Consider the following 24,776-nt stretch of genomic DNA (forward strand, 5'->3'; position numbering starts at 1 on the left):
TAAATCTGAGAAATCTGTCTTTTCCAAAATATTTCTGGGATTCATCTCAGTCCCAGTTCTTTGGCAGAAATGTATCCTCTTTTTTTTCTGTCTACAATGACCCTAATACGCCGCTGCAGGAACCTCATGCTGCGTCGCATGTCGATGTTTCACTCAGACACGTAAATGGACGCTGCACACAAAAAGGCAGCAGCAGCAGCAGCAGCAGCAGCAGCAGCAGCAGCAGCAGCAGCCTGGAGGCCAGTTTCCAGTGACCGTCCCTCCGTCCCTCTGTCCCTCCGTCCCTCCGTCTCCTTCAGACTCGTAGAGGACGATGGCAGATGGCGCTGCGAGGCGGAGACGTAGAGTGACTCTCTCCCTTTGCCTCTGTTTCTCCCTGAGCCTGTCGCTGGATGCAGCGAGCCGCCGCTGAGCGCATCCCTGCGGGTGGCACAGGAAGAGAGAGAGAGGGAGGGAGAAACACCACGGCCTAGTTAGCTGCTGCTGTTAATGACCTGAAGCAAACAAGGTGATGTTTGGAGAAGAAATGCAGCGATTTTAGGAGCCGTGATGGGTTATGCGATCATTTGGATTTTTCTAAAAATCACCAAATGAAGGCAGCTCATATATAAATCCTCTTGCTGATCCTAAAAGTTGTTTTTTCCCCATCAGCAAAGTCAAGATTTTATGCCTGAAATAATAGACTTTCTCTTTTATTCCCATGGCTTCCAGTTTGTTTCACTTTGATGGAATATTCTTGGAAAAGCAAGAACTTCTGTCCCAAATATATGTGAGGGAAAGACTCTGAATAAACTCAACCAACCAACCTTGAACAGTTTAGTTCTATATTGATTACATTTTTTTGCACAAACTCATTCTTAGATAATGAGATTTTAGCTATTTTAGGATGTCTTGTCACTTTAAATCCAGATATGCGCCCTAACTCAGCGTTTACATGTGAAAATGACTGCGAACAGATGCACTATTATACAATTATACAGGTTTGAAAAGCAAAAGTAGAGCCTCCTGCACAACCAACAAGATTGCAGCAAGTAATTTCTAAATAGTAAATCATCAACAACAAAAAAAACATTTCTCTTTTCTAGCAGCCATTGTACAGTGCACACAGTGGTAAAACCAGCTGACCAAATGTACTGGAGTTAACTTGGGTTGCTAGGTAACGGTTCAGTGTGACTCAACAATCGAAATGTTTTTGAAACAATTTGTCGTCCAGACACCAAAACATTAACTTATTATCCAAAAAAAGAGCTTTTTTAATCTTTGCTTTTTAAATTCAGATTCAACAGAATGACACAAGAAAAACCACACCAATCTGGTTTTGCATCTGATTTTCTTATCTGGTTGGAAATTGTGTTTTTAACACAATTTTCCTCAAAACATCCTATAGAAGAAATTTTATTCATCCTCCTTTTGCAAAATATTTATCCTTTAAAAAAAAAATAATTTTAAACCCCCAAATTTGTAATTAAATGTTTATTTTCTTTAAGAATGTCTGTAAGTGTTTTGATGCCGTCTACTGGGTTTACAATGTTTTGAGATTTTACGACTGGATGTTCATCTTAAAGTCTGACATCATATATCGTCTGTGACATTTGCAGAAACCTTTTTGATTTAATCCAATTTCATTGCTGTAACTTCTTCTCCATAAATGCGGTTTATACGTCAAAACGTTGGCATTTTTATCTACTTTCATTTAATTTGTTCTCCGCTCCCACAGGACTTAATGTTTTCTGTCAAATCACTCCAGACTGCAGAGAGCCTACACCAAAACTCTCATTATGATTCGAATCTGAATTTATATTTCCTAACTCCAGTTTGGAGGGTTGGTATCTGCTACATGAAACGCTGCAGCCACATAAAAATGTCCATGTAAGGCTACCAGAAGTTTCCACTTCCTTCTGTTAAAAAACTTTTTACAGGCACTTCACTGTTTTTAAAACAGGACACTTTGTTTGAGCCTTATACTTCTGTTTGCTGCACCTCAGAAAGGGAGGGAATCTCCATAGCAACCAGAATTTTCTCTGCTTTTAACCTGACTCAGCAGCTTTTTCTTTCGTATTTTTAACCAATCAGAGACAGGTTCTGGTTCCTAGTGCCTGAAACAGAAGGAAGTTGATGTTTGTTGGATCAGATGCCTTTTCCGACTTTTGGTTGTTGAAAAATGTTCCAGTTTTTTCCCCTAGTTTCCAAATACTAACATTAAAATCAGTTTGTTTCCCCATCGGTGGCACTAAATAGGTTCTGTATCTGATAGTTTTCGAATCGGTAATGTCGCTTTTAATCGGACATTTGCCTCATTACAGCAGAAGAAGCTGGACTGAATGTGAACAGAGGCTGAATATCATAATTATGATATTATGCAGTTTTGCTTTCTTTGTATTAGTTTCCTTCATGCTGTTCTGACCGTGTGCTGACATTTTTTGTTTTGTTGGCGCATGCGGGTCACTGGGTATATAAACCGTCTTATTATATTCACATTTAGTTAGTAATGTGAACGACCATGCGGAAAAAAAATATTTTCATAAAAAATATTTGGAATTGAGGATCAACACCTGCAGTGTGAACGTAGGCTATGGCTGAAAAACGCATCACGATATAAGAGTCTCATATTGATCAATATCGATAATTATTGATTTGATTTTTGTTTTAAATACCTGAAATACTGGCGAGCCGGTTCTGTGACCTTTTCTGTTTTAACCCCAGTTTTCACTACTTTAAAAGTTGTTGCTAGGCAACCAGAAGTTACTTTAAAAGTTGTTGCTAGGAAACCAGAAGTTACTTTAAAAGTTGTTGCTAGGCAACCAGAAGTTACTTTAAAAGTTGTTGCTAGGCAGCCAGAAGTTACTTTAAAAGTTGTTGCTAGGTAACCTAAGAGTGAGTGAGTTAGTTGATTCCACTGACCTTGCTTAGCTAGCTGTGAGCTAGCCTTTTCTCTGCCTACATTTCCCAGAATGCTGTGTGGTTCTGGATTGGAGTTCAGTGAAATCATCTAAATTTTTTCGGATATATAATCTACTGATATTGATCATGTGCCTGTCACTTTATTGTTATTGATTTATTGTCCAGCACATAGGTGAATATAGCATCACATTCAGTTACGATGGTCAGCCATCATCTAAAATGGCCGACCTTCGCCAGTAACACCTTCCCTCCTTCTCCTCCAGATTTGTTCCGGGCCAAGGCGTGGTTTTGTACCCGCAGATCGGGGACAAGCTGGACATTGTGTGCCCGCGCGTGGACGGCGGGGTTGTCGACGGCGTGGAGTTTTACAAGGTGTACATGGTGCCCAGGGAGCAGCTGGAGAGCTGCACCATCACCAAGGCCGACACGCCGCTGCTGAACTGCGTGAAGCCCGACCAGGACGTGAAGTTCACGCTGAAGTTCCAGGAGTTCAGCCCCAACCTGTGGGGGCTCGAGTTCTTCAAGGGGAAGGACTACTACATCATCTGTGAGTGTTCAGGAACGTATCCGGGTTTCTAAGGCCACGGAAGAGAACTAGGGCCACCGAGAAAATGATAATTACTTTGTCTTCTCAGAAATTTACTTTAATCTGACAATTCTGATTAAAATTGTCAGATTTTAATCTGTTAATTAAAATCTGTCAGATTTTAATTGACAGATTGACAGGGGGGAAAAGCCAAAATCTCAGAATTTTGGCTTTTCCCCCCTCAAATTCTGATGTTTGTTAACAAAATTCTGGTTTTAATCTGAGAATTTTATCTTTAATCTCAGAAGTTTGACTATTTTTTTCCCTAAAAATTTTTTTTTCTCATATTAATCTGAGAAATCTGTCTTGACTATTTTTCTCAGAGTCCTGATGTTTTCAGAATTTTGACTTTAATCTCAGAATTTTGACTTTAACTTAAAAATTTAGACATTTTTTTCCACAAATTTTTTACTTTAATCTCGGAGTTCTGGTGCTAATGCCAAAATTCTGCCTTTATTGCCTTAAATTCAAACTTTTTCTCTCTCTCAAATTCTGGCTTAATCTGAGATTTCTGTGTTTGACCTCAGAAATCTGACTCATTTCATAATTCAGTTTTTCTTTGAATTCAGACTTTTTTTTCTCATACTTTTGTCTCAATCTTCTGCCATCCGCTGTCAGGATTCTGATTAAGCAGGATTTTGTAAATTTTTCCCAGTGTCCCCTGACCCTCCTCCAGATAATTCCCCCTCGGAGTCGGTGTGTGTTTAGCTGGTGGCCAGCAGGTGCGTCCACTCCGCCTGGCTGATTTTCCTGCGATTTGCTAATGCCATCCTGAGAGGAAGCTCTGACGGGGTTTCTTCGCCGGCCCCCTGGTTTGAAACATGGGAGGCGGACTGAACCATCTGTGTGGCGCCGATGGGGGGCGGCTGCGTGTGCGGGGGGGTTGAGCTGCAGATCGGACCATCTGCGATCCTCTGCCACCGCCATCTGTGAGCTGTCACAGTGGGGAAGGCCGTATTTCTTACAGGGAAGAAAGGAGAGCGAGGCGTTTGCTTCAGACTCTGCATCTGATCCGCCGGCGCTGCGGGTTACCTGCACGGCGAGGCGCGTCTGAACGGATCGGATCGGGATCGGGATCTTCCTTAGGGGACAGGAGGATGAGCGACTTCTAGCTTTACAGTTCTGGAAGCTTTTTTGATTTTTGAAGTTTTACTTTTGGAAAATCTCGGGGTTTTTTTTCACCAATGTACTCACTGGGTTTCCATCGTTCTGTGATGTCACCGCGCCAAGGGCGGCCATCTTGTTTGACAACAGTTTGAATTCAGGTCTTCAAAACAGCAAATACTTAATTTTCTACTTGCGAGTTAGGCAAAGATTGTACTCAAGTAAAAGTGGCGCTACTTTAATATATTTTTACGCAAGTAAAAAGTCCAAGAAACGACTGAAGTACTGAGTAACTGATCAAAATATCAATTATTATTTAAAAATTACATCAGCAAATGGACCAAAACACACATGAATGTGGAAATTTTGGTATTTTAAATATCAAAATGAAAATAATTCATATAAATGACATAAATACAAAATAATAAAATCAAGCAGAATCAGTTTTTTTCCATTTGAAATTTATGACAAAAGCAGCATGTTGATTAATTTTAGTTAAAACATGTTTGTTCTTCGTTCTGTAAAGTTACTCACACCAATTAGAGTATTGATTTTACTCAAGTAAAAGTAGCTATACTTAATAATAAAGTTACTCAAGTCAAAGTGCAGAGTAGCAGAAATACTCACAGAAGTAATAACTGAAATAAAAGTCACTTCTTTGAAAATATTTTCTGTCATTTATTTAAAAAAACAAACAAACAAAAAAAGAAATCAGACAAAAAAAGTAATAAAATTGGATCTGGTAAAAATCCAGATCTTTAATTTTCTCTTGCTGCATGTTGAAAAAAATCCCCTCCATGCAGCTGCTGATTCGACAAGTTGGAACAAAAAGATCGGTGGGAAACATCAATTCGGATCTTAAGTAAGACGGGCTGAAAATCCAATTTTCCTGCAGATTCTCCTCTGCTGATGCTCTCAGCTCCTTGATGCTTGAAATGGGACATAAAGAGCAGTTTCTGAGCTGACACTCTCACAGACGGGTAATGAAAACAGGAGCAGGCGACAGGAAACGTGCAGGAGTCTGGGGTCAGTCTGGGTTTTAACATAAATACTAATAAACCGCACACAACATTTTAATATTCAATGGTTCTCCTTTTCTACTGGTTTACTAACAGAATATAATACAAATAAATTAGTGCTCTAGTGCAGTTTTCTATTTTACGTAATTAGAGATTCACCAATCAGAGATTTTGTGGTGAATTTTTGTTCACCATGTTAATCTCTCAGATTTGGGTGCTATAAATAACATCCTTAAGCTTTTTAAATTCATTTACTCTAAATATAGAAACACATATCAGCCCAGCTGGGATTGATGATAAAAACATTTTAATAGCTCTGCATTTATTTTTATTTTGTCAAAATATTCTTATTAGAGCTAAACATATTACAATAAATATTAATTTTATTGAACATAAGCACCTATTGACACACTTATCAATATAATATTAACAAATAATTATTAAAAAATACACTGGTTTCAGTTTAACAAAATAAAATAAAAAAACGGCTCTGCATTTTTATCTCAAAAAATGTTGAGTTTATATTTTAAGCTCTCCTTGAAGTCTTCTATTAGCACTTAGCATTATTAGCATAGCAGCTAAATTAGCAGCCTGAATGAGCACCCAATATGGCTCCGTGTAAAAATTAGTGCCTTTTCTAGAAGCTTCCCAAGATTTTTATGTTCCTCTAAACATTTTACGGCTCTGAAAATAGTGAATTTTGAGTCTTTTTTTTTCTCTCTAATGACTTCCACACTGAAGATTGTTAGTGTCACTGTGACCTGTATTTCAGCTTTTAGCCACGTTGATCTCTCCTCAATCTCTTCAGATTGTTTATGGAATCCTAAATCTGATAAAATATGATTGATTAAAACATATATCTACAATACTAATAAGAATAAACAATAAGAATCCTTTTTTCTGATGATTATTTTGTTACCTCTGCATGTTGCTTTTTGACTTATTTGCTTTGAAACACTTCATTAGCAGAAATATCTTGTCTGGCAGGTTGTAATGCAAGAGAAAGGACCATTTTTGAAAACATATTTGAGTCCTGAACTGGCTCTACTGGTCCCAGTTTTCTCTGAAAAACCTGTAAAGAACAACAAGTTCTTCTTTGCTGTTTTTTTTAAAGATTCGTGTGAAAGTTTGAACCAATCTAGCAACTATTGTCAGCTAATAAGACTGAGCTTATTGTGTTAGTTCAAACTTTATGAGAACTAACTTTGAATCTAAATTTATTGTTTAAAAAAACAATAAAAGCTCATGACATTATAAACCAGTTAGCCTAGAGAGTAAGTCATGAAATTAATGCTCTTCTATTCACTCTCATATACTGTATTTTAATTTGTCTTAATTTCCAGGAAAGCTTGTCTCATAACAACTTCCAGCTTTAGCAAAGTAAATAGAAATTTCAGCCACTTTTAAAGCAGTAAAGAAGGAAGGTTTTCCCTTAATAAAGTCTTTATTAAAGACTCTAGTTAAATTAATTGTCACTCACAGATAAAAGTACATTCTTGTAATGTTATTTCAGAGGTAATTACACAAAAACAGTACAATCCTGAAGCTTTAATGTTTTAACTGTTTAAAGTTTAATGGGAATTGAGAGGAATTTACTTTTGATAAGATGATCCAACAGTAAACTTTCTCTGTGCTCAACACGGCAGTAACCATGTTCTCACCGTTGGGGGTAAATCAATCAATCAATCAAACTTTATTTGTATAGCACATTTCAGCAGCAAGGCATTTCAAAGTGCTTTACATTAAATCAAACACAAAAACACAATGCAACATAGAATCAACAATAAAAACAATGTCAAGTCAGATTCTGTCAATAAATTTGCAATTGATTACGTTTCAAATACAACTCTAAACAAGTGGGTTTTTAGTTGAGATTTAAAGGAAGTCAGTGTTTCAGCTGTTTTACAGTTTTCTGGAAGTTTGTTCCAGATTTTTGGTGCATAGATGCTGAATGCCGCTTCTCCTTGTTTGGTTCTGGTTCTGGGGATGCAGAGCAGAACCAGAACCAGAAGACCTGAGAGGTTCTGGAAGGTTGATACAACAGCAGCAAATCTTTAATGTATTGTGATGCTAAACCATTCAGTGATTTATAAACTAACAACAGTATTTAAGTCTATTCTTTGAGCTACAGGTGACTTGAGCTATTCTTGACTTGTTTGCAGAAAATTAAAATCTCAGCAGAGCTTTTTTTGAGATACTTCAGCAAGAGTAAAAAAAAACCCAGCATCAATAAGTTCAAATTTCTCCAAAACGTTAACTTGAAAGAGAATCATTTGATCTGTGAATCAAAATTCTTATTGTCATGGACGTAATTCCGCTGTTGGCCTGAGGGGGTGCTGTTTCTACATCTTTTGTCCCCATTTGTGTTGAAAAGCAGTGACGATATCGCAGATTTTTCTATAATTAAGCTGTAATTTCTCAGCTAAAATAGACCAGCCACTGCCGCTGATGTGTGTGTGTGTGTTTCCGTTCTTGACAGCACCATCCAGGACCCATCAGACTGTGACAGCGCCTCAGAAAAGTTCACCGCCAGGGTTTCATTAGTCTCTTGGAGTGAGCACTCAATACGTAATTAATTAAGCGCCGTTTAATCCTCCATTTCTCCACACAATCGGCCTCACATCGCTTGTGCGGATCTGAGGCTCGACCGATTGGATTAACGTTGCCTCCTTTGAGATGGCTGCCAACACTTCTGGGCTTTTTTCATTTCAAATCAGCAAGCGTCGATGACGTACGGAAAGCGACGCCGTTTCCGTTTTCGGGCGGATTTGTCGTGTATGTCTCTGTTTTTTAAAGTGCACAATGGTGCCACAGTCGAGTGCAGACGGGGTTTGATGTGATCCTTTGCGGCAGCGTGGCCCGAAGCCGAGAGACGAGCGAGCCGGATGATTACGTGCGCCGAGGAGGAGGGAGAGAGAGAGGGATGAATAAAGAGGGAAAGGGGCCAGAGAGAGTGACGAAAGAGAGCTAACGAGGGTGAGGAGGGGCGAGGAAAGAGAGCTAAAGAGAGGAAGAGGAGGGCAGGAGAAGGACGAAGCTGCAGTAAGAGAGAAATCTGATCTTTGAGTCGCAACAGAATCTGAGAGCTGCAGGAAATAAAATGGGCCTTTTTTGGTTAATTCACAGAATCATTTTCCATTGACCAATAAGACTTAAGCAAATTGGACTAACAAAAATACATTTGCTGAATGGAAACAAAATGATTTTGAAAAGAACGGCCTTTTATTTATTATGATGAAATTATTTAACAAATCTGCAACAGAAAGCATTTTTTCGCATCACACGATTTATTCATGTGCACTGCAAAAACACCAGAAACCTATTTTTATCTACATTAGCAGAATATTGACATAGCTTGGCGTATTTGTAATGTAAACATGGCAATTTTGAAAACTGTGATGACATTACTCCGCATCACAACATGATGTTACTACTGACAGAAACCACAAAGAAGACGACAGGAAGTGGTAAAACAACGATGCCGTTTTTAATAACTTATTCACTTGTGATTTTAATTGCGTTTCTTATTTAACGGAAACATCACAGAACTGTGACGGTTTCCTTCAACAAAGTTTCTCAGACATTTGTAGTGGAAACTCAGCTAGGGACATTGAAATGCTTGTGTGGATGAATCAGCTACAGTCCCAGTGTGGGAAATATTCACATGCATTTCTTCTTCTGCACCTTAAATTAAATAAACTCCTTTCAGTGGCGCACTAATTGGATGTTAAATTCAACCCAAATGGATTCAAACAATAGGTTCTAAGTGGGTTTTTTCCCTTTTTTCCTGCTGATTAGAGATGGTTGTTAGGCAGCTTTGGTATTCGCGGTGACCCGGCTCTCTCGGGGGGTCGCAGGGGTCCTGAAAGGGACCGAAGGCGCCTGCTGTCACGGCCGATTACCGCGCTCCGCCGTGACGGGCATTAACCAGCCTGTAACCTCCGCTCTGTGGTGATGTCCTCACGCTCGGCGTTTAGATCACCGTCTCCGTACTGTCCATCAGTACGCCCCCTCTCTTCTGACCCGATCCGAGAGGCTGGCAGTACTCATTGACCCGTCGTCGTCTTTCGGTGCTGCGTTGTGGTTTGGTTGCACAAAGGAACAGGGCAAGCCTTTAGGAAGCAGCAGCCCAGGGCGGCAGTGTTTTGGGGGGCGTCATGGTTTTTCTTTTCTTCCTCACCGCAAAAACACAAAATCTCACCAAGTACTTTTCATCCAGTTTCAACTGCAAATATCTTATTACATTAGAACTAACTCACAAGTAACTTTCCAGCAAGACACCGGAACTTTTTTATAGTCAATAATTTCTTAATATTGATGAAAAAGTTCCATTAGCAGATTATGTCACTTATAACAAATATCTTGTTTTGAGTGAAGTAATCTTCCAGCGGAACTAGAATTGGGTTGCTAGGCAACGGGCTGAGCTGGGGTTGCTAGGTAACGGCTGTTGGAATTAAGGAATTATTTACATATAACAAGCTCCTATATGTTGCTGAAAAGTTACTCATAAGTTACTTTTGTCTTATTTCAAGTCTACTAAGATATTTGTACTAAAAATAGACAAAAGTACTTTGTAAGATTTAGGGTTTTTTTGCATTTTCTTTAATGATTGCAGGTTTTGTAAACATTGTACTTTATTAAAACTCAGGTACAAATCAGGTGAATTGTGTTAATATCCTTGGGGTTTTTATGCATATTGACAATATTCAAGTATTTGAAAATAATGAAGGTATAGTCAATTTCTTTGGAAACAACATTAAATTGCATCATTTCATACCTGCCAATGTAATTTTTACCTACTAATTTATTGTAATTTGCATTAGTAAAGATAATTTTTCCTGAGTGGATGAAAGTGTACATCCCTGTAAATCCGTCTCTGCACAGGAAACATGGCAGCTCGGTTTCATTTGGTCAATTCAAACTGCTCACGAGTTTAATATGAATTTCTTCTATAATGTGAAGAAATGTTGTCGATTTTCCTATTCGGCTTTTTCTATTTTATGGATCAAAAGACAAGAAAGCGTTTTAGGAAGTCTCTCTCCGAAAACAATTGACTGTCTTGTTAAACTGGCTGATTTTCCGCCCTCTTGATTTGACAAACAGGAGAAAATGAAACTGAACTCAGAGAAAGCTGAGGAGGTTGATGCGTTCAGGATTTTAAACACATTCGTTTCATCGTCCTGTTTTTATTTTTAGTATTTACCTCTGATGATTTTCACTTTCTTTTCACCTTCACAGATGTTTGCCAGGATCTGCTTAGGACCAATCGCTCTTCCTTTTCTTCCTTCTCTCTTGCTTACTCTGTCTCTGATTCCTTCTGAACTTTCTCACTTCCTTTTGTTAGCAATGATAGCAGGTGCTAACATTAGCATCTACTCTAAACTAGACAAAACGAGCATAACTTGTGTGTTATTTTCTAAAAACCCTCAGAATGAAGCTATGTTAATTTAAAATAGATGGAAGTTTCTTCTTGTTCTTCTTGTTATTTAAAGCTAAGTGTTCTATCAGCTAGCCATCTTTTGCTACCAGATGCTACAGAGCTACGTAGCAATTCTCTAAACTCGCTAATCAGTTGTGAAATTCACCCATTCACACTCTGATTCACAGCTTGTTAGACAACATAAGGTCAACTTAAGGTCACTTCCCTGAAATAAAACTTGCATTTTTCCTGCTTAGCCATTTAGCGACAATTATTCATAAAGAGAAACGTTGGAACGATGCATTTCTACAAGCAAACCTCACATTAAAGTTGCGTTAATATTGAAAATAAGCTGCTTATAATTTTTAAAAAATATCTTTTTCTCTTGTAGCCACTACTATTACAACTCCTGCTTAGATTGGGCATGCATTTAACAATTACAAAGGAAGTTTTAGATTAAAAAAAATACCTCAGTTCTTGTGTTTTTTATTAAATTTGGATTAAATCAGTGGCGTGATAAGATGATTTCTCACATAGAAACAGTGGACTAAATAAATAAATCAATGGGTTTAATTTTTGGGCAGTTTCTAAAAATAGTTTGACACTCAACTCACTCACTCTTTGGTTACCTAGCAATTCACTCATTCACTCTTTGGTTACCTAGCAACAACGTGTTGAGTAACTGGTGCAGCAGCAGTTTAAGGTTTCTCCACAACTGCTTAAAAATAAAAAATAAAAACACAGGGTGGAGTGAAAACTGTGGATAAAATAGTAAATGTCATGCATCCATTTTGGAAGTATTGGATATATTTAAAACAAAAAACTAATCAATAACTGTTTATCTATGGATATGAACACTTATATTGTGATACATTTTTTAAAACCAGTTTTTTTCTAATATTCACTGAATTAAAATATTGTAAGAAAATATTGCAGTTGATTAAATATATGGAATAAAACAAAATTAGTCAGAATGGCATAAAATCACAGTCAACTAAATGTGGATCGTGGTATTCCTGTCAGCTTTTCCCAGTGTTGTCTGTCCAAACCAAATAAAATGTTTTATTTTTCCTGCCCTCTTCCTGGAGTTTTACCTAAATCCATTTCAGAGGGGCTGGGATTAGTTGGTTAACTCTTTCCAGCTCGCCTGTCGGCCGCTCCAGCTTGGCCCCGTCTGACTGGACCGAGGAGGGCCAAGTCATTCAGCCAGCCTGAGCCGATCCAACAATCACATTCTGTTTAAATCCAAGTCAGGCCCGCCGAGACTGCAGCCTTGGCACCGACTCCGCCGTGTTTTTATCCCGCATTTAAATGGGAAAACAGGAATTTAAAGTTGAAAATGTTGCTGATTTTTCCACAGAATCAGAAGCCTCTGTGAAGTGGGAAATGTTTTCTTTCCCACCGCGTGAACTCTGACCCTTTCCCAACGCTTTTCTGCCGTTAAGATGTTCAGGGTGTCCCTGCTGGATTGTCGTGTGTTTCGCTAACAGGTTTATGAAGGAAAACACACAAACATGCAGAGGAAGAGTGGGGGGTGGGATCCTTTAAGCAGCTTTGTCCGTAATGTGCTTCAGGTCAGCGAGACGAGGAGCCCGGTCCTCGTTAGCATGCGCTACGCGTCCGCTAACATCACCGTCTTACTGAGGCAGGAGGATTCAGATCAAGATGATTGGTAGCAGCAGGGAGGGAGAAAAGGAGAAACTGAATCCCAGCCGCAATGGATCGAGGTGGGATCCGAAAGGTCCGATGGGCAGATAGGAAGGGAAGAGAGGAAGCAAAGCGGAGGAGAGGAGAGGAGAGGAGTGGGTGGGGCGGTGGAGGCGGCGGCGGTGGTTGATGTGAATGCAGGCCACTGAGCGCTGGCGGGAGGCCAGGCCTCTACGCTCTGGCAGCTCGTTAGCCTCTGTGTTACTGACCTGATAGACCACAAGCCCTGCTGCCCCCACCGCCCCCCACAACTCACTCATGATCTAATATGGATGCACTTCCACCAACTCACCTCTAGGGGCACCAAATGAACAGAATATTTGCATATTTTCCCCAAAGTGACACCTCTTGTCACACAGAAAATATCCTGATTCCTCCTATCCACTTCCTTCATAACCAATTAATTAATTTAAAAAAAAATCCATTTGTATGATTTATTGTTTTTCTCTTTTCTCTCCTTTCTTCTACCAAAAATTTTATCGTAAATATATTTTTTTAATGATTTACAATTAATTTTAATTTGTTGTTTTATTTATTTGTTTTGAATATTTAAAATGTCTTTGAGTTCCAGTTCCTTCAATATTTTTTGAAGGGCAAATTTTATTTATTTTTTGTTTATGAATTTCATAGTCTATTTCAATCATGGTTTTGTTTGTGTGCTGCTTTTATTTCCATTTTAATAATTGTTTTTGGTCATTTGGTTCTTTTTTCTGTCAGCAGTTTTGTCAGTTAGCGGTAGCTTCTGTTAGCTCATTATTAACATCCAAGTATTTAACCATTTACGATCCAAACAATCGTAAGCCAGAAAACCTTTGAGATGGATAAATTCAACCACAATATGAAGAAAAACCATGGATTTTTTCTTTGTTGTTGCTGAAAAGTTGATAAAATCTTGGTAGCTTTGTTGTCTCTGCCGTTCTTTTCCATCTGCTTATCTGCTTCTGCTCTCTTTGTCTCATCTGCCCGTCTCAGTCTCCTTTAAACCCGCTAACTGAGTCTGCTTTTCAGATCTGAGCAACTTTAGGCTTTTCAAATAAAAAAACGTCTTCTTTAATAAGCGGCCACTGCTCTCCTGGGTGTCGTTAGCGCTAATGCACAATAAAGCGCCGAATCCACCAGCAGCCTGCCAACATGTCTGCTGTCATCGCCGCCTTCTCCCCGCTCCCTTAACAGCCTCCTTCATAAGGCCCATCATCGCAGTTAGACATATTACAGTCACAATTACTCAGGCTAATTGACTTCAGGGGATGTGAAATATTCCACCGGAGAGAAGCGGCCGAGGTGATGAACAGGCAAACTGTGATTTTATTAAAGGGGAGTGACTCATATCCTTCCTCGGAGGAAGGCTTTGTTTCCCCTCACATGTATCTCCACAAAGGCAAGTTGAATTTTATTGTTTGCATCCAGAAACTTTGCGCATGTCCACAACCCTGGCGGGTGAAAAGACGATTCTTTTATCTGCCATCCATTGCTGGGCTGCCGCGGTAGAACTGTTCTGCTAGCAAAATAAAACCTGGAGATGTTGTGGTTATTAATTTAGTGTAGTGCCACAAAAAAGAGAAAAATAATGTTGAAGAATAACTCAAAACCGCTGTATTCTACTTTTCTTCTCGCTCTTAGACACGTTGCCGACCTACTGACAGCAGCTAAACCATGGTGGCTAGTTAGCTAATTTTAACACCTGTTCTACTGATGATCTGTCAGAGTTTGGTGTATGCGTCGCCTTTTTTAATTTTTGCTGACTGAATCAAAACTCACAGAATTCCACAGCACATCCACATGGTAAAGTTATCAAAGTCAAGCTAGCATAACTAGCTGACCTACTTCCCTCTCCATCGCTGTTTTTTTCTCTTTAGTAAAACCTTTTTCTGATCTTGTTGTCTCGTTTTTGTAGTGTTTTTTGTAGCCTCTATTTTTCTTCTATATCTTTAATGCCTTATGTCGACAACCTGACAGCTAACACCAATGCTAGTCATCATTGGAAAGCAGCTTTTTGCAGGATACTAAGCGCAACTTCACTTTGCAGTGTGTTGCCAGATTGGGCTGTTTTCCTCACAACTGGACTTATTTTGAACATGTTGGGCTGGAAGGAAACAACTTTGGGTGGATTGTTACAATTTGTGCCACTTTCCCAGCATCTGGCGAGTTTATAGAAAGTGTTCAGAGGAAACTCTTTGGGAATAGTTGTCATTATGCGGCAGAAAAGCACAAAACCTTTCTTAAAATGCCATGCTGTTGCACTCATATTAGTTAATTTGATTAGTCATTGGTTTAGCATGATTGAAAAAGACAGAGAGCCACAAAAAACACAAAATCTGTTTGTGTTCAAAGAGTTAAGACCTTAGCTGGCACAGTGGGTTCTGGTTCCGCTCTGAAAGTAGCAAATTACAACCAAAAACGTTCTGCATTGTCACAAAAAGCAGTCGATGACATTTACATTTATGTGTATGACTAAATCTGGCTTTTAACTGTGAGTTTCATTAGCTGGTGGTGTTTTTGGAGTTGGTTTGTTTTATGTTTGGGCTGGAAACCATCAGTCAGACCTGGCAACCCTTCTGTCCTCCGCCCGTTCTGACCCCGAGCTTCTCTCCGTTTCCTCCTGCAGCTACATCCAATGGCACCATGGAGGGCATCGACAACCAGGAAGGGGGCGTGTGCAAGACCAAGTCCATGAAGATAGTCATGAAAGTGGGGCAGAGTGAGTATCGCAGTATCTGCAGGCGATGTGCAGCACTCTGAATAAGGTCAGAGGAGGCGGCTCCGTCGTCTCCATGACACCTGGGGCTGTAATCCAGCCAACCCCAATGCATACACAAACACACGATACAGCTGCTCTCACACGCTTTCAGCTGCACTCCCTACACATATGCTAATCTAGTTTACATGCATAATTCTCATGACTCATAGCCCAGCAGATGCAGCGTTTGTGCACCCTGAGAGCATCGCGTCAGGAGCGTGAGCAGCTCCAGTATTCTCCGGATCCAGACACTAATGGTTCCACCAGACCCAGCTCAGGTTGAGGATAAATTCAATCTGTGAAATTAGGCTGAAATCTGGTGATTTATTGTCATTTTTAATCTCATTAACACAAGAAGCCACGCCATTATTGTTTGAAAATGCTGCTCCACCTTAAAAACATTGGCTAAAAGTGGTGTGCCACCTTAAAAACAAGTTGTGACGAATGTGAGTTAATTGATACGTATTGACAGCCGACAGTCAATACTGGTAGCAGCTACTGATGTGTCTTTGTAGATGAAGATAGATGCTTTATTTGTCCCCATGGGGGAATTGGTTGATTGATTGATTGATTGCCTGTCTGCTAATCCGTGTCCATGTTGTTCTTTCAGATCCGTCTGACCCCGTTTCACCCATAGACATTCCCACCAGAACGCCCTACAAGCCCGGGTCGCCGGACGACGACAGGGAGAAAAACGAAGTGCAGCTGACACGAGGTGAGCCCGATTTCTAATTTTAATTTAAAAGAATAAACTCATAAATTTAGGGGAATAAAGATGCAATTTTACCACAACAGTGGTAAAATTGCATCTATAGCTAATTTTTGACTTGTCAAACTAAGAAATTTCCTCGTTTTTTCCTAGAAAATGTTTGAGTTTAATCTAAAAATTTCAGTCTTATTTTTTTGGAGGGAATTTGATCCTTTTTTCCCTTAAATGGCCCTAAAATGCCGTCATTCTAGAGTTAGGGTCAAGGAGCGGCACAAAATCAGTGGTGTGTGTGTGTGTGTGTGTGTGTGTGTGTGCGCGCGTGTTTGTTTCTAATACCTTGTGGGACCATTTTGCTGACACATATTACATTGTGGGGACCCACTGCTCTTTATGGGGACTGAAGCCTGGTCCCCACAAGGGGAAACGTTGTTTTTGGGTCAGGGGTCAGATTTAGAACTAAGGTGTGAATTGTGTTTTGGTTAGGGTTAGGTATGTATTGGTTAGGGTTAGGGTAAGGGTAAAGGTAAGGTTTAGGCTGTAGAAATGAATGGAAGTCAATGGAAAGTCCCCACAAAGATAGCCGTGCAAACATGTGTGTGTATGTGTGGGGAGGGGGCGTGTGCATGTGTGTGTGTGTGGGTAACAGAAAGGTCAGCGAATCATCAGCCGGTAATTGAATGTTGCCTATAAAACCGATAAGCATCTCTGGTCCTTCTTAGGTGTCTCCCGGCCACTCGCCTTTCAGCTTTAAGGTGACATTTTCAGGAAAATGATCTGGTCGCCGTCTGCCGTCTTGGGCGCACAGAAACGGACTTGTTTCAGGTTGAGTGGCTTCGTTTGCACGCCTCCTATCTCTGCTATTGGATTGCAGCTCAAAAATCTCTGTGTAAGAAAATCAGGAGCAGTAATTTCCTCCGCAAGAAGCAGGAAGTGCCTGGGGACGAATGCAGGCTGACCCACATAAACGCTCCCCTGGATCTCTGAAAAAACAACAACTGAAATAAAACCAATCAAGAGCCTTTGCAAGCCCAGGAAATTAAACTGTGGAATATTCATTATTTATTTCAGACAAAACAGAATGAAATGGTTTAAATATATGTAACATTAGATCACAAACATGTGACTCTTTTCTTTCTGTCGATGGAGAGTTTGTCAGATTTTGGGATCTATTGAGAGAGGAAAGATCCACATTAAGAACATTAGAATGAAGGTTAAGCTACACTTTTAAAAAACTGCTTAAGAAGTGGGGCTCCACCTTAAAAAATTATAACCAAGTAGAAAAAGAAGAGTAAAATTTTGCCAAAATTTACTCAAAAATCTTTTAGATTAATCTCAGAAATGTTCTAGAAAAAACATGAAGATCTCTGAGCTCCAATAGTTTAGATTTTGCCAAGAATCTCAAAAATTCTGAGATTAATCTAAAAAAAATTCTAGAATTTTTTTTAACATTTTTCAGTTTAAAAACTAAAAAAAAAAAAAAAAAAAAAAAAAAAAAGTTCTAGAAAAAACTCAGAAAATTTTAGGTTAATCTCAAGAATTTTCTGGAAAAAACTGATATTTCTTAGTTTCAACTTTGGAATATTTCTGATTTTAAAAAAATGTTGAAAGATTGCTAAAATACTAAAAATCTAGATTATTTCCAAATTTAAAAAGTTTACTAAATTCAATAAAGAAATTAGATTTTAAAAAAAGCAATAAAGGTTGAAAATTTGCTTGAAAATTCAGAAATGTTCAGATTATAATCACAAAAATTATCAACCTTTGAAAGTCAGAAATGAGAATATTACTAAGAAATATATTATTCAAGCTTCTTTCTTATTAAAACAACTTTTTTTCTTGTAATTCCTTCTGGTATATTTGTAATTAAACAAAAAGTACCTGCAGCCCAACCCTAATACTCCATCATAAAACTACAATATAAATCAGATCTTTTATTTTGAAGTTAGGCAGCTCTGGCTTCCTGTTGCATGTTGCTTAAAACGGAGCAGCAGCTCGGAGTGAAACTCTTCTACAAGAAGCTTTTGTTTAAAAAAAGGTCACATCTGATCCGTTCCTATTCAAATTCAGCAAAGACTTCAACCTTGAAAGTAGGGCAATCAGCGGAGATCCCGGAAAGCTGCACTCAGATAAATTGCGTTTTGAAAGACATAAAAACTAACTTGATTTTCTGGCTAAAAGCCCCAGAGGGGCAGAGAAATAGAAATATTTGATATGGTCATGAAACATCAATTATGGAAGGCAAGCTGTGCTCTGACTCCCAGCAATGGACGCTCTGGTTCTGATCCAACACTGAAGGCTGGCAGCATGTGGCTCTGCTCGGGAACGGCAGCATCGCTGCAGCATCGCCGCAGCTTCCACAGCGCAGACTCCGAGTGGTTCTGAGGCCCACATGCTCTGCTAACCGAGGGAAGATGTCTGATCCATGTTCAACAAACTAAAGGCTGAAACGTTTGTGATCGATTTGGACGGAAAGTTTCAGGAATATTCCTGATCAGCTGAGCAGGAAGTTTTATTTTCTTCTTCCTGCATTTAGGTTCTACGACGGCAGGTTATTACAATTGTTAAGGTGTCCATAAAAAAAGAAAAGAAAAAAAAAAAAACGGGGAAATTTTTTTATTTCTAAGAAATTTCAGAGATAAATCTCAAGCTAATTTTCAACTTTTGAAACTCAGAAATTTTTTTCCTAGAAAAATTTTGAAATTAATCTAAAAATTTCCGAGATTTTTTTTTCAACTTTTGGAGCTCAGAAATGTCCTTGTTTTTTTTAAAAGATATTTTCTTTGATCAGTCTCAAAATTTCTGAGTTTTTGTTATGAAATTTTTGACTTTTCAAACTTCGTTTTTAGGTTAGGTCTTTCAAGCTAAGGTTTTACTTTTGAAACGCAAATTCCAATTTTTTCTAGAAAATGTTTTAATTAAAATGTTCAAAATGTTTTTTAGCTAATTTATGATTTTTCAAATTGAAATTTGAACTGATAGTGAAATTTCTGAGTTTTTTCATACAAATCTTCGACTCTTAAAACTCAGAAATGTCCACGTTTCTTTCTAAAAGGAGTTTTTTGGTTTCTAAGAGTTGTGGTGAGGGGCCCACACCAGTCATTCGGAGGGCTACAAATGGCCCCTGCACCGCACTTTGAACAGCCTTGTTGCTCGACTTGTTGTTCTGGTTGGTTCTGACTCGCTCTCTTTCTGTTCCTACAGACAAATCCAAATTAGAAGACGGCGGCGGCTCCGGCGGCAGCGGCGGGAAATCGTCCAGCGCCATCGGCTCCGAGGTGGCCATCTTTGTGGGCATCGCCTCGGGCAGCGTTATTTTCATCATCATCATCGTCATGCTGGTCCTGCTGCTGCTCAAGTACCGGCGGCGGCACCGCAAGCACTCGCCGCAGCACACGGCCACACTGTCGCTCAGCACGCTGGCCACGCCCAAACGCGGCGGCGGCGGTGGCAACAACAACGGCTCGGAGCCCAGCGACATCATCATCCCGCTCAGGACTGCTGACAGCGTCTTCTGCCCGCACTACGAGAAGGTGAGCGGGGACTACGGACACCCCGTCTACATCGTTCAGGAGATGCCGCCGCAGAGCCCTGCCAACATCTACTACAAGGTCTGAGGGCTGGGAAAACGAAAACGCAGAACCCGGACGAGCCCCCGGTCGGAGCGAAACGAACCGCCCCGCTCTTCCTCTCTGTCGACTCCTCCTCCTCCTCTCTTCTGATGTTTCGTCACTAGTCGTTTCCTCTTTGAGTTTTTGCCCTTCGCTCTGGGTCGGTCACAGCCGGCGCAGACGATGGGGACGAGTAGCGAAGCCGGCGTCGCTTGCCAGGAAGCGGAACGGACAGCCTCTTCTTCGTTTTCGTCCACCGGGGTTAAGTGAGTGGGATGGATGGATTTACGGATGTGAAAGTTTCTGGAAGTGTGAGAAAAAGACAGACTGCTGTTTTGGAAACAGAGACTTTAACAATGGGAGAAAAAGCAGGAAGTGGGCGGAGCTTGAACTCAGCTGAGCGGATTTACCAGCGGGATGCAGAGAGATTCCCACGTCGGACCTTTTGTGGGTCTTTCACCCACTCACCTGTCCACCCACATGACTACCATCACACAAACACTCACCTGTGCACAGAAACAGACTCACTGGTCAATGTGACGTGTTGTCGATCACAGCATCTCTCCTCATCCTCAGCTCGGTCTTATTTCGCGTTTTACTTGAAGGTTTAGAGAAAAAAAACATGATTGAGTCTTTGTTTAGTTCCACATTTACTGGTTTTGTTCATATCTGTTTTTTATGCTTTTACGACGGCGCATCAGGGCCACTTTGGGTAGAAAAAAAGGAGTAAATTTCTGCCAAAAAAATCATAGATTAATGTCTGAAAAAATCTAAAAAATTTCAGAGTTTCAAAATTCAAAATATTGCAATAAAAATAAATTTTGAAATTAATTTCTGAAATTTTCTGGAAAGGACTTGGAATATTTTGAGCTCAGTCATAAATTTGTGAGGAAGAGAATAATCTCAGAAATTTTGTAGATTAAACAAGGAAATTCTCTTCAAATTTACAAAACAAAACAAAAAATCAGAGATTCTGAGATTAATCTCAGAAATTGTATAGAAAAAACATAGAATTTTCTGAAATCCAAAAGTTGAATTATTGTGATAAAAAACTCAGAAAATTTTATATTAATGTAAGAAAATGTCTAGAAAAATCTGAACATTTCTGAGCTCAAAAAAATTTACATTTTCAGAAAATTTCCAAAACTCAAACATACTTGACTTTTGTGAGCTCAGAAAAATGATATATTTTTTCTAGAACATTTCTGTGATTAATCTCAAAATTTCTGAGACTTTTTGTTGAAACATGGAAATGTCTGTGCTCGAAAAATTTTAACTTTCAACATTTAAAAATGTGAAAATTTCCAAAAGTCAAACAATGTCAACTTTACAAGCTCACAAAATCTTCAAGCTTTTTAAAGATTATTCTCAAAATTTCTGAGCTTTTTTCTCACAAATTTTAAACTTTTGGACCTAAGAATTGTCCAGGTTTTCTGTAGAAAATGTTGGAGATTAAACTAAAGATTTCTGAGTTTTTACTCTTGCAAATGTTCAATTTATTGAGCTCAAAATTGTCCAAGTTATTTCTTGAAAATGTCTTACATTAAGTTTCTCTTCTCACAAATTTTCAACACTTTTAGCTCAGGAAATTATTGAGATTAATCTCACAATTTCAGATTTTTTTTTGCAGAAACTTCCTCCTCCTTTGTTTTATTTTCCGTCTACAGCGGCCCTGCTGCGACGCCGTAATCCTCTGGAATAGTTCGAGTGCAGATAGCGTTTTCTTTCCCTTTCCCCGATGTGTCATTGACGCTCACGCGTGGCAGCAGCTCAGTTGAAAACAGGAGGAGGTGGAGGACTTTTCTCTTGCATAGCGCAGCACTTTTGACCCCTCCTTTTTTTACGTTCGTCCCTCCACTCTCCTCCGCCGGAGAGAGACGCGGCGACGTCCGGAGATGGGAGAGCGGCCGTGACGCGTCAGGGCCGCCACGGGGGCAATAAGAAATCCAGTTCGCCTTACTGCTGTAAGACCTGGTGGGGGTCAGAGCGAAGCAGTTCTAGGTACTGTAACGGATCCCTCAGGGGTCCGGTGATGACTAAGGGTACCCTAAGGGCCCAAAATTCAGCCTGGCCGGTGCTCTCCTATTCTTTTCTGTAAAGCACAGGAACATCAGCTTAAACTTTCACTGTTTTCAGTCTCCATTAGCATTTCCTTCCTGTGAGTTTTCAGTTCTTTTTTTTATTTTTTACATCCAATAGATGTACATTTAAAAGAGAAAAAAGGACATTAAAAGATGAAAAAAAATACAAAAATAAGATGATAAAATTTATTTATGATAGACACAGAGCACAGGTGTTGTCAGGTGGAGTGCAGAGGAAGAAACTAATTTTAATATATAAGTGGTATAAGTGCACATTATGCAATCTAGGTTTTGATTATTTGATATCTGGACGGTTCGGGTCCCGGCTCCGTCTGCGAGTTATCCCAACCCAAAATAAGGTGCAGAGTAGCCGTTTGTCCCAAAGGAAAGTTCCCAGTGTGCCCGATTCTCCTCATACACACCCTCCATGTTCCCCATGCATGTGTGTGTTCGTGTGTGTGTGTGTGTGTGTGTGTGTGTGTATCAGTGGCTTCATGCAGCATCTCAGCAGTGACTTAGGCCTCTCCCTGAGCATTTATCAGCCCATTCTTCGCATCTCCATCGATTCATGAGCATCAAATTTCACCGAAAAAGCCAAGCCTTGTATTATCTGAGGTTTGTGCCTCTGAGAGGCTACAAAATCTGCAAATATGCAATTCTTATTTATTTTTTTAATCAATTCTAAAAGAAAAAAGTGTTCTTAACCACTGAAAGATGTAACAACAAACCAACTTAACAAAATGAGTCTGTCTGTTTTTTTTTGTTTTTGTTTTTTTTTTTTTACTTTTTTTTTTTTTTTCAGTTTTTACTGCAAAAACAACAAAACTTACCGGGTATTTTGGTCAAGTTTTTATTGCAAAATCTTAGTACAATTGAAATAAGAGAAAACTAACTTAAAATGAACTTTCTAGCATGATACAGGAGCTTGTTTTAAATGAATAATTCCTTAATATCGATGAAAACATTAATAGATCCACCGGCAGATTTTTTCATTTGGGAAAAATTTCTTACTATAAATAAAATAATCCTGACTTAAGACTAGGGTGGTAGCTTATAACTATTTTAGTAATAAATTATTCTGGCGATTAATTCATTATTCTGCGATTAATCGATTAGTCTGGTGATTAATCAATTATTCTGACGATTAATCAGATTGGTACATTCTGCAAATTTTCATTAAAATACTTAAGCCTGTTTTTCACATGATATTAGAAGTTCATTAAAAGAATCAAATGAGCAAATAATTAAATTACTTTTTAAATTAAAAAAATAAAAATAGTGTTGCCTAAAATGCAGAAGCAGTATTTCTTTAGTGTTGATTGTTTGTAGCAAAAGATGCATCTGCAGCTAAAAAAAGTACTGCATACCAATCTGTTGATTATTTTCTATATTAATAATTTAATAGTAAAAAATGTTTAATTGGAGATCTTTTTACATAATTTAAACAGATGAAGCTAAAAAGGCTATTTGATTTCTATGTAGAATGTATTTAGAGATAAAGAAGGTTTTTCATCTTAAATGCTAAATGTATATATTTTTTGTACAGTTTAGATTTAATAACTGCAATGACTGTTTTATCCTTTCAGCAAAAGGCCTTTTTTAAATCCGTACGCTCCATTTGACGATTAATCGATCATTTTAACAATCGATTAATCACAATTGATTCGATTAATCGTTTCAGGTCTACTTAAAACAAGCTCCTATTTCTTGCAGAAAAGTTATTTGTAAGTTATTTTTGTCTTATTCCAAACGTACTCAGAGGTTTCCAGTAGAAACTAGACAAAAGTAATCGTAATAATTTGTTTTTGCAGTGTTGACTACATGCCGTAGTGCAAACTGTGAAGAACAAAACCATGACAAAGCATCAGTAACAGAACCTGGACAGGTATTTAGAGGTGGAGGAAAAGCTAAAAACAAAAAAAAAAGACAAACACAAAGAAGAATGGCTTTTTAGTTGCTTTCTGTCTGCGGCAGAATCTGACAATCTCCTTAGTTTCTTTGAATCTGGCGTCCTTTTCTCAGCCGCCGCTCGGCTGCAGCTCTGCGGCGTCTGAAACGTTGTAGCGGCGCCGCGGCGGTCTGCAGGCGGCGGCCTGGGGGAAGCACCTCAGGCGACTGTAAAATGCCTTGCTCGTATGGTCAGCCCTTGGTCACTTGACTCAGTAAATTTGCACCGTACTTCTGTAGGTAAGAACCTGTAAATACATTAATGTTTGTATTGTATATGGATCCTGGGTTGTTACAATAGCCTTATTCACCTTTGTAGGAAAGTAAATGAAAAAAAAGAAAAAGTGGATTACACTTCAGTAAAACAGAGCATACTACTTTTTTGGTAAATAGCTTATGTAAATATTGACCAGAACCCAATAAAAAACATTTTTTATAAACTCTTAAAGTAAGATGTTTTGTATAAAATTTGAATTTTTTGCTATGTATTTTAGCTAGCGCTCTATGGAAAGCCCGTGTCCTCCCCACTTCCTCCCGTTTTGCACTGTTTCCATGGTAATTTGGTTTTAAAAAAAGAAAAAAAGAGAAAAGTTGCCAAACCGACTGCTGCATATTTGTGCCATAATTGTGTACCATAAATATTTATTAAATTAGTTTGTTTTCTCTCTTTCTCTCATGTTCCGTTGATGGTTTTATTTCAGTCCAGTTTGTAAGTAACAGTATTATATTTGCATCGTTTATCGTCTGCCCTGTTTTATTTTGTCGTGTCACGGTTACAGCTCCCTCGTTCCTCGCAGTGTCAGATGGCCCAGATTGTGACAAAGATTAAAAAAGAAAAAGTGAAAAGACATTTTGAAATTCAGAATTTTAAATTAATTTCGAAGAGGATAAATGACACACATTCCACCAGTCTGTTACAAACTGAAAATGTTTTTCAATAAAATGTTTTTCCTATGGA

At 38.9% G+C, this 24,776-nt stretch overlaps 1 protein-coding gene across 1 annotated transcript in view; it reads left to right on the plus strand.

Annotated features, from left to right (window-relative positions):
• The window catches only part of efnb2a (ephrin-B2a), a 34,983-nt gene extending 10,207 nt beyond the window's left edge, over positions 1 to 24,776 (plus strand). Inside the window, exons 2-5 of the mRNA XM_044131892.1 lie at positions 3,165 to 3,448; positions 15,342 to 15,434; positions 16,084 to 16,188; positions 19,384 to 24,776. Of these exons, the coding sequence (XP_043987827.1) occupies positions 3,165 to 3,448; positions 15,342 to 15,434; positions 16,084 to 16,188; positions 19,384 to 19,796 (895 nt within the window). The 3' untranslated portion in view covers positions 19,797 to 24,776. The remainder of the gene's footprint in view (positions 1 to 3,164; positions 3,449 to 15,341; positions 15,435 to 16,083; positions 16,189 to 19,383) is intronic.

Source organism: Gambusia affinis, linkage group LG11 (genome assembly GCF_019740435.1).
Source record: "Gambusia affinis linkage group LG11, SWU_Gaff_1.0, whole genome shotgun sequence".
Taxonomy (NCBI): domain Eukaryota; kingdom Metazoa; phylum Chordata; class Actinopteri; order Cyprinodontiformes; family Poeciliidae; genus Gambusia; species Gambusia affinis.